General features: G+C 45.4%; 1 protein-coding gene across 1 annotated transcript in view; it reads left to right on the top strand.

Moving 5' to 3' along the window:
* Nucleotides 1-7,313: 7,313 nt before the first annotated feature.
* The window catches only part of SLCO4C1 (solute carrier organic anion transporter family member 4C1), a 90,167-nt gene continuing 87,996 nt past the window's right edge, over nt 7,314-9,484 (top strand). Inside the window, exon 1 of the mRNA XM_069590187.1 lies at nt 7,314-8,511. Coding sequence (XP_069446288.1) covers nt 8,181-8,511 — 331 coding nt within the window. The 5' untranslated portion in view covers nt 7,314-8,180. The remainder of the gene's footprint in view (nt 8,512-9,484) is intronic.

Below are 9,484 nucleotides of genomic sequence, written 5' to 3'. Positions count from 1 at the left end.
AACAACGGATTGGTTCAAAATTGGAAAAGGAGTCAAGGCTGTATATTGTCACCCTGCTTATTTAACTTATATGCAGAGTACATCATGAGAAACACTGGGCTGGATGAAGCACTAGCTGGAATCAAGATTGCTGAGAGAAATATCAATAACCTCAGATATGCAGATGACACCACATTTATGGCTGAAAGCAAAGAGGAACTAAAAGGCCTCTTGATGAAAGTGAAAGAGGAAAGTGAAAAAGTTGGTTTAAAGCTCAACATTCAAAAAACTAAGATCATGGCATCCGGTCCCAACACTTCATAGATGGGGAAACAATGGAAACTGTGAGAGACTTTATTTTTTGGGGCTCCAAAATCCCTGCACATGGTGACTGCAGCCATGAAATTAAAAGACGCTTGCTCCTTGGAAGAAAAGCTATGATCAACCTAGACAGCATATTAAAAAGCAGAGATATTACTTTGCTGATGAAGGCCTGTCTAGTAAAAGCTATGGTTTTTCCAGTAGTCATGTATGATATGAGAGTTGGACTATAAAGAAAGCTGAGCCCTGAAGAACTGATGCTTTTGAACCGTGGTGTTGGAGAAGATTCTTGAGGGTCCCTTGGAGTGCAAGGAGATCAAATCAGTCCATCCTAAAGGAAATCAGTCCTGAATATTCGTTGGAAGGTTGATGCTAAAGCTGAAACTCTAATACTTTGGCCACCTGATCTGAAGAACTGACTCATTTGAAAAGACCCTGATGCTGGGAAAGATTGAAAGCAGGAGGAGAAGGGGATGACAGAGAGTGAGATGACTGGATGGCATCACCGACTCATGAGTTTGAGCAAGCTTCGGGAGTTGGTGATGGGAGGTGTGCTGCAGTCCATGGGGTTGCAAAGAGTTAGACACGACTGAGAACCGAATTGACTGATAGAATCATAGCATGTTGAATACTGCTTCCAGGGATCAAAATCAGACCTTGAGTATAAAAGCAATGTATTATAGAAATAATATCATAATTATTAATTTGGTATTGTTGTACAGTCTGAGGTTGTTGGTATTTCTCCTGGCAATCTTGACTCCAGTTTATGATTCATCCAGCCCAACATTTCACATAATGCACTCTGCATAGAAGTTAAATAATACAATATATAAGACAATATACAGCCTTGTTGTACTTCTTTTCTAATTTGGAACTAGTCCATTGTTCCATGTCTGGTTCTAACTGTTACTTCTTGACCAGGATACAGCTTTCTCAGGAAAGAATTAAGGTAATCTAATAGTTCCATCTCTTTAAGAATTTTCCAGTTTGCTGTGATCCACACAGTCAAAGGTTTTAGCATAGTCAATGAAGCAGAAGTAGATGTTTTTCTGGAATTCCCTTGCTTTCTCCATGATCAGAGCGACTGAACTGAACTGAATGTTGTAATACTCGACCATAAGTATGCTTTTAAGAAATTTAGTGTTTCGAATGAATTATAATAACAATCACTTATCAATGAAAGGCTTAACTTGATACTATATAGTAAATTTTATACTAATAGTTCATTTTTCACTTCTGAGTTTGCTTTCTTATGAGATTTATTGTACTAAATGTTTACCTTTTTTATTTTAAAAATTATGATACCCGTGGTGGATTCATGTTGATGTATGGCAAAACCAATACAATATTGTAAAGTAATTAACCTCCAATTAAAATAAATTTATATTTTAAAACATTATGATCAGTCCTGTTTATACTTTCATTGTGACTTATGATTTGTAATACTGAATGAAAAGTATAGCTGTCTTCCTTATTAATATAAACATATTTTCCTGTGAAAATGCAATTCAAAGCAGTATTTTACAAATCTAGTCAGCATTAAATTTTTTCTTGGATATAATTTGTAATTTTTAATTATACATTTTGGAGAGAGCTTAAAGTGAAGAATACTAGGAGAATCACTACTCTTCTTGAAAGAGGCAATGAAACAATCTTTCCTGCTTTTGTTTAGTTAATATAAGATCTAGTGGTGTCAGGGCCTCCCTGGTGGCTCAGAGGGTAAAGCGTCTGCCTGCAATGTGGGAGACCTGTGTTCGATCCCTGGGTCGGGAAGATCCCCTGGAGAAGGAAATGGTACCCCACTCCAGTACTCTTGCCTGGAGAATCCCATGGACGGAGGAGCCTGGTGGGCTACAGCCCACGGGGGTCGCAAAGAGTTGGACACGACTGAGCGACTTCACTTCACTTCTAGTGGTGTTATAAATCTTTAATTCTGGGAATTTTTCTTAATTTTTTCTGGTGTTGCTTCACTCTTCTTTGTTTTGTTCTGTCCTTTAAAAAAATTTTATTGGAGTATAGTTGATTTACAATGTTGTGTTAGTTTCTGCTGTAGAGCAAAGTGAATCAGTTTTACATATACATATATCCACTCTTTTCCCATAAAGGTCATTACAGAATATTGAGAAGCATTTTCTGTGCTATACAGTAGGTCCTTAGTAGTTACCCATTTTATATAGTAGTATGTATGTGAACGCTAGGATTTTAAGTTATTTCAAAAATATCTGCATTTGACCATCTTTCTCTTCAGGCTTCCCTCCAATTTGAACATTCTATAAGTCTCATAACGTTATACTGCCAAAGATTTCACATCCTGCCTCAAAGTGGAAGGGAACTGATGGAGTATTACAGGCAAATAAAGGAACATAAAATATTCTAGATAGGCAGATAAGTACATTTTCACCTCATAAGTGTATCTACATAGAACACAAAAATATAATCATTAGAATGCTTTTAAGCATGGGATCAGAGCAAGGGGAGTTGGTGGGATCATCTCAAAAGCTTCTGTCATTAGTCCAGTTCCCTTGGGTTCACCCAGCTCCTGATATGGAAGATCCACTACTCCACACACCAGAAAATGGAACTCACAGGCAGGTACTTCTGCTCCTGTGTACACTGGGGGGCGGTTTCTACTTTAAAATCTAGATGCTGTTCTTTCTCTCATTCTCCACAGTTTAAAAATATAGCAAATAAAATCTGCTAAAAGAATAGCAATTTATTAATTACTTCCTGAAAATTAAGATGGCATTTTGAATATGCTCACTAGATTTACCCTAGGTTGAACAAAGAATTTTCAAATGACAATGTTCCACACAATTATCAGAGACAAAAATCTATGAAACTGTTTGGTTTTTGCAAACTTCAACCCCCTTCGTTTTAAAATTGCAGCATAAAGGATGTGAGGGAACAGGAAAGTACTTCTTGCATTTTCATGAAGAGCAAGAACTTAAGATGAAGCAATGGTACTTTGCTAATCTTTCAGCAAAATTCTACTCTTCCTCACAGCAAGAGTGGCGATTTCTCCTTAGCCAGCATGGATTTAAGTGCATGAAGATTATGCTTCTTTGATTTTGATAGTTTGAGTTTGTTCATTCAAAGCTGCAAAATAGTCTTAAACTACGAATGTACTTAGATCTCATCAAGCAAACTTGGCTTATTGGTTAAGTTAATTTGTATTTCAGAGATAAAATGGTGACCATATCTATTTATACATTTTTTTCTTTTTTTTATTTATACATTTAAACACCACTTATTTTTGTCGAAACTCAATTCTAATTCGAATATTTGCAAAATATGGGGAATTCAGAGCAGCATTAGTCTTCTAGACCTCATCAATATGAAGTAAATATGAGTTTTGATCTCTCAGAATTGCTATGCAATAGTTGTAACCACAAATACAGGCTATAGCCATTACAAGAGAGAAAATGCAGAGGCCAGAGAAGAGATCTAACTGAAAGAAGTACATTCAAATCCTTAATAAGTGGTTGACTGTTTATTAGTTATATGACTTTGGAAGAGTTGCTAATCCTTTCTGGAGTGTAGTTTCTTTAATATGTAGAATGAAGATGCTAGTAAATACTACTGTTATAAGGTTTAAATGATGGGACATTTAAAAAATGCTAGTTTTTACTTCTACTCTTTCCTTAGGTTTTAGGCCAGGGTAGACTTTTTTTGACTGTGAGGGGATAAAAAACAGAATGTACGTGTGTTTGTGCTCAGTTGCTTCAGTCGTGTTGAACTCTTTATGACCCCATGGACTGTAGTGACTTCCCTTTCACTTTTCACTTTCATGCACTGGAGAAGGAAATGGCAACCCACTCCAGTGTTCTTGCCTGGAGAATCTCAGGGATGGGGGAGCCTGGTGGGCTGCCGTCTATGGGGTTGCACAGAGTCGGACATGATTGAAGTGACTTAGCAGCAGCAGCAGCAGCAGCACTGAATCTAGATGTAGCTTCTTGGGCAGGCAATTAGCCTGAATGAGGATAGGAAGACTTGAAAACTGTCTCTAGAATTGGTTATAAAAAGCATGTGCTTTTTATGGTTAGCATGCACTAACCTTTTTATAACCAATTCGGCAGTATGCACTACTGAATTATTGCTGTTTGAGCGGCATTAGTACTGAATCTAGAAGTAGCTTCTTGGGCAGGCAATTAGCCTAAATGAGGATAGGAAGACTTGAAAACTGTCTCTAGAATTGGTTATAAAAATTCTCAAACAATATGTCTGAACTACATTTAGCAAAGTTAGTAGAGGTCTCAGATATTACTGGATACTGTACTGCTGGTATTGCTGTTGTTCAGTCTCTCAATCATGCCCGACTCTTTGCAACCCCATGGACTATACAGTCCGTGGAATTTTCCAGGTCAGAATACTGGAATGGGTAGCCTTTCCCCTTTTCAGGGGATCTTTTTTGTATATTCAAAAGCAGAGACATTACTTTGCCGACTAAGGTCCGTCTAGTCAAGGCTATGGTTTTTCCAGTGGTCATGTATGGATGTGAGAGTTGGACTGTGAAGAAGGCTGTGCGCCGAAGAATTGATGCTTTTGAACTGTGGTGTTGGAGAAGGCTCTTGAGAGTCCCTTGGACTGCAAGGAGATCCAACCAGTCCATTCTGAAGGAGATCAACCCTGGAATTTCTTTGGAAGGAATGATGCTAAAGCTGAAACTCCAGTCCTTTGGCCACCTCATGCGAAGAGTTGACTCATTGGAGAAGACTCTGATGCTGGGAGGGGTTGGGGGCAGGAGGAGAAGGGGACAACAGAGGATGAGATGGCTGGATGGCATCACTGACTCGATGGACATGAGTCTGAGTGAACTCCGGGAGTTGGTGATGGACAGGGAGGCCTGGCGTGCTGCGATTCATGGGGTCGCAGAGTCGGACACGACTGAGCGACTGAACTGAACTGAACTGAACTTACCAACCCAGGGATCGAACCCAGATCTCCCACATTACGGGCAGATTCTTTACCAGCTGAGCCACAGGGGAAGCCCAGAACTTGATAGCATGATTAATTAATATGTAGTGAAGTACTCCAATTCAACTTTCGATAAAAGGGCCCTTACAAATGAATAATAGTACTAATGCACTAAAAATGATATCATATAGCAGTGTAGAGGAAAAGACTCATTGGAAAAGACCCTGATGCTGGGAAAGATTGAACAGGGGGTGGTGGCAGAGAAAGGAGAAGCAGATGGTAGAGAATAAGATGGTTAGACAGCATCACCGACTCAACTGACGTGAATCTGAGCCAACTCAGGGAGATAGTGAAGGACAGGGGAGCCTGGCGTGCTGCAGTCCATGGGGTCACAGAGAGTCTGACATGATTGAGAGACCGAACAACAATGACAGCAATACAGTATCCAGTAATATCTGAGACCTCTATTAACTTTGCTAAATGTAGTTCAGACATATTGTTTGACAATTTTTATAACCAATAATTGGGGCTTCCCTGGTACTCAAATGGTAAAGAATCCACCTGCCACTCAGGAGACCCCAATTTGATTCCTGGGTCGGGAAGATCCCCTGGAGAAGGAATAGGCTACCCACTCCAGTATTCTTGCCTGGAGAATCGCCATGGACAGAGAAGCCTGGTGGGCTGCAGTCCATGGGGTCTCGAAGAGTCGGACACTACTGAATGATTAAGCACAGCACAGCACAGCATAACCAATGGTCAGATCTGAAGAAGTTGGTTCCTTAACGGTCTGCAGTCTTATGAAGCCTAACAGCTTTGTGTATGTAGCCCTGATTATGCAGCAAATAGCATTTGTGGGTTTTATTATGTTCCTTTTTGGAATAAACATTTCATTTAGGAAAGATAAACATTCCAAGATCATAATGTCTTTGTTTAAAATACATTACTTTCAGATGCATTAGTTTACCTTCAGAAGGGGAGAATGGGTTCTTTGAAAACCTAATCATACCATGATTGTGTCACGCCTCAGCTCCAAACCTTCCTGTTTAATCACAATAAAGCCAAAGTCCTTATAATGGCCTACAGGGTCTGGCCCCTGCCACTTCTCTCCCACCCTGCCTGTGCCCTCTTTACACCCCTGCCGTGAACTTCCAGTGCTCTCCAATCATCTCATTTGAGCCCACTCTACTTCCCCATCATACCAGACTCCCTCCTTTACTTTCTTCAGGTTTTTGCTTAAAAACCTGAGGCCTTTCCTGTCCACCCTATTAAAAATTGCATCAAATTCTCCCCCTTCCCCGAAAACACCCTTCCCAGCCTGTCCTTGCTCTACTTTTCTCCACAGCATTTGTAGAGGTACTCCATTATTCTTGTCTGGAAAAGTCCATGGACAGAGACTGGTAGGCTAAAGTCCAGAGGATCTCAGAGCCCGCCTGCAGGCACTACACATGCAGGGGTTTCCCAGGTGGGCTCAGTAGTAAAGAACCCACTTGCTGTGCAGGAGACAGGGACTGCAGGTTCCATCCTTGAGCCAGGAAGATTCCCTGGCCCAGGAAATGGCAACCCACTCCAATATTCTTGTCGAGGAAAATCATCCCACAGTCTACAGGGTCACAGTCACACGTGTCTGAGAACACACGCACTGCATATTTATTACTTATTGTCTGTCTTCCATCAGAATGTAAGCACAGTAGGCCTAGGGGTGTTTGTCCGTTTTTGTGCACTTTTTCACCCCTGGGGCTTAAAACAGTGTTTGCAGTCTGGAAAAGAAATGTGTTTTGTTAAATGAATGAAAGGACAATTGAATGAATTGTAAGGTGTTATTCTTATTTATTCCACAGGTAGAAATTATTTACACTGCTATCAGCATTGTTCATCTGAAGGTATGCAATGTACAGCAGAAAGAATGTTATATAGATACATGGCTTTAAAGTTTTCTAATTTGTATTCCTTCACTTTGGGGGAAGTGAAAACTACAAAAAAGGTGGTTATCATGCCAATGGCTGTAGTGGTGAGGGCTGGTAGGTATTTCCGTTTCTAGGGAGGCTGACAGGTACAAAGTCTTTTAGCACGATGCTCACGGAATCCAAAATACTGTGCCTGTGGCGGCTCAGATCCTTGGGAGTCCAGACCGAAGCCTGATTCGCTAAGCGGCAAGGGAAGATTTCCCGGGTGGCTCAGCCGGTAAAGCGTCTGCCCGCAAGCTGGAAGACCCGGGTTCGATCCCTGGGTCGGGAAGATCCCCTGGAGAATGGCGACTCACTCCCGTAGTCTTGCCTGGAAAATTCCATGGACGGAGGAACCTGGTGGGCCATACAGTCTATGGGGTCGCAAAGAAGGGGACACGACTGAGCGACTGGTTCAAGGGAAGAAGGCCGCTGGAGAGTTTCTGGAATTATCTCCTGAAGCAGGTGTGTTCACAGCCTTCCCGTCAGCGGCCAGACGACTCCCACAACGTCCTGTTGGTTCCCAGGCCCCGGGAAGGGGCGCGGGGGGACCCGGGGGCCCCCTCTCAGGCTCCTGGGAGGCTGACGGGCCGCGCGACGAGAGAGGCCCTGAGGGGGACGCCGGGGAGGCGGGGACTCGCCCCGCGCGGGCGGCCACAGGCGGGCGAGGCCGAGGCCCGACCGCACCGCCGCTCCGGGTGACGACGCCGGGGAGCCCCTGAGGGGACGCCCGGGAGGCGGGGACTCCCTCCGCGCGGGCGGCCACAGGTGGGCGAGGCCGACGGCCGGCAGCTCGCTGAGGAGGCTCCCGGCGACGGCGGCGGCGGCGGCGGCGGCGGCCGCGGAGACAGACCCCCTGAGAGGGACGCCGGCGAGGCGGGGACTCGCCCCGCGCGGGGGCGCTGCCACCTGCCCGGAGGAGGAGCCCCAGCGGAACCTGGGCGTATGTTTTATTTATTTTGATTATTATTATTATTTTGCGGCTCCGGCAGTCCCGGGGAGTCGGGAGGACGCGCCCGGATCATGAAGAGCCTCAAAGGCATCGAGAACCCGGCTTTCGTCGCCTCCAGCCCAGACACCCCGCGCCGCGTCTGTGCGTCGTCGCCTTCCATCGAGATCTCCGTCCTGCCCACCCCGGCCGCGGGCTCGCCGCCGCCGCCCGCGCCTCAGGAGCCCCCGGAGCGCCCCGAGCCGCCTCAGCCCTCGGGGGTTCCCGGCGCCTCTGGGCCCGGCTCGCCGTCCGAGTATGAGGAGGGGCCCTGCGGCTGGGGCAGCTTCCAACCCCGGGCTCTCCAGCGCTGCAACACGCCCCGGGGCTTTCTGTTTCACTACTGCCTCCTGGCCCTCACGCAAGGTGAGGACGGGCGCCGGCTCCGGCGGGCGGTGGGCGAGCGGGGGGGGCGTCGAGGGGCGTCGAGGGGCGCTGGGGAGGAGAGTGGGGGCGGCACGTGCGCCGCCAGCCCCGGGGGTGAGGGGGTCTGCGCGCCGGAGACGGGTGGTCCCGGGCTCGGGACTCGCTAGCGCTCGCACAGACGCCACCCAACCAGGTTCACGCTTCTGCATTTTTAGCTTTTCTTATAGCGAAACATTGAAAACTTGCCAGGCAAGCTCTTTCTCTTCTAAGTGTTCTATCTCCAGCCTAGCAGTTTCCTGGAGAGAAGGTGGAAATGAGGCGAGCCCTCCTTGGGGAACTGGGTGCTCGAGGTGGGGTGGGGTGGGGGAGCGCCTCTGCTTTACAAAAGCATGCATTTTGCTAAAAAAAAAAAAGAGAGAAGTATTAAAGGGATTTGTCTTTACATCGCTTCTGGAAGAGAGTGGATAAATGTGCAGCTGAACGTAGGACGATTCGCTAAGGAGAAACTTTTTGGATATACATACGATTGGTCAGATCTACACATTAAAGTTTTTGTGAGTGTAATTGGAGAGCATTGGATGTTCTCGTGAGTCCAGGGAATATAAATCTGCAGAGGCTTCAGGCGTTATTAACTGGTAAGTGTAAGTGAAGTCGCTCAGTTGTGTCCAACTCTTTGCGACCCCATGGACTGTAGCCTACCAGGCTCCTCTCTCTGTCCATGTGATTTTCCCAGGCAATAGTACTGGAGTGGATTGCCATTTCCTTCTTCAGCAGATGTTCCCGACCCAGGGATCGAACCCTGGTCTCCCGCATTGTAGAGAGACGCTTTACCGTCAGAGCCACCAGGGAAGTCCTGTAAGTGAAGTGAAAGTCACTCGGTCTTTGCGACCCCCATGGACTGAGAAGTCGAAGTCCGTGGAATTCTCCATGTCAGAATACTGAAGTGGGTAGCCTTTCCCCTCTCCAGGGGATC

The sequence above is a fragment of the Ovis canadensis genome, chromosome 5, assembly GCF_042477335.2.
Source record: "Ovis canadensis isolate MfBH-ARS-UI-01 breed Bighorn chromosome 5, ARS-UI_OviCan_v2, whole genome shotgun sequence".
Classification (NCBI taxonomy): Eukaryota; Metazoa; Chordata; class Mammalia; order Artiodactyla; family Bovidae; genus Ovis; species Ovis canadensis.
This window is presented reverse-complemented; position numbering and strand designations above follow the sequence as displayed.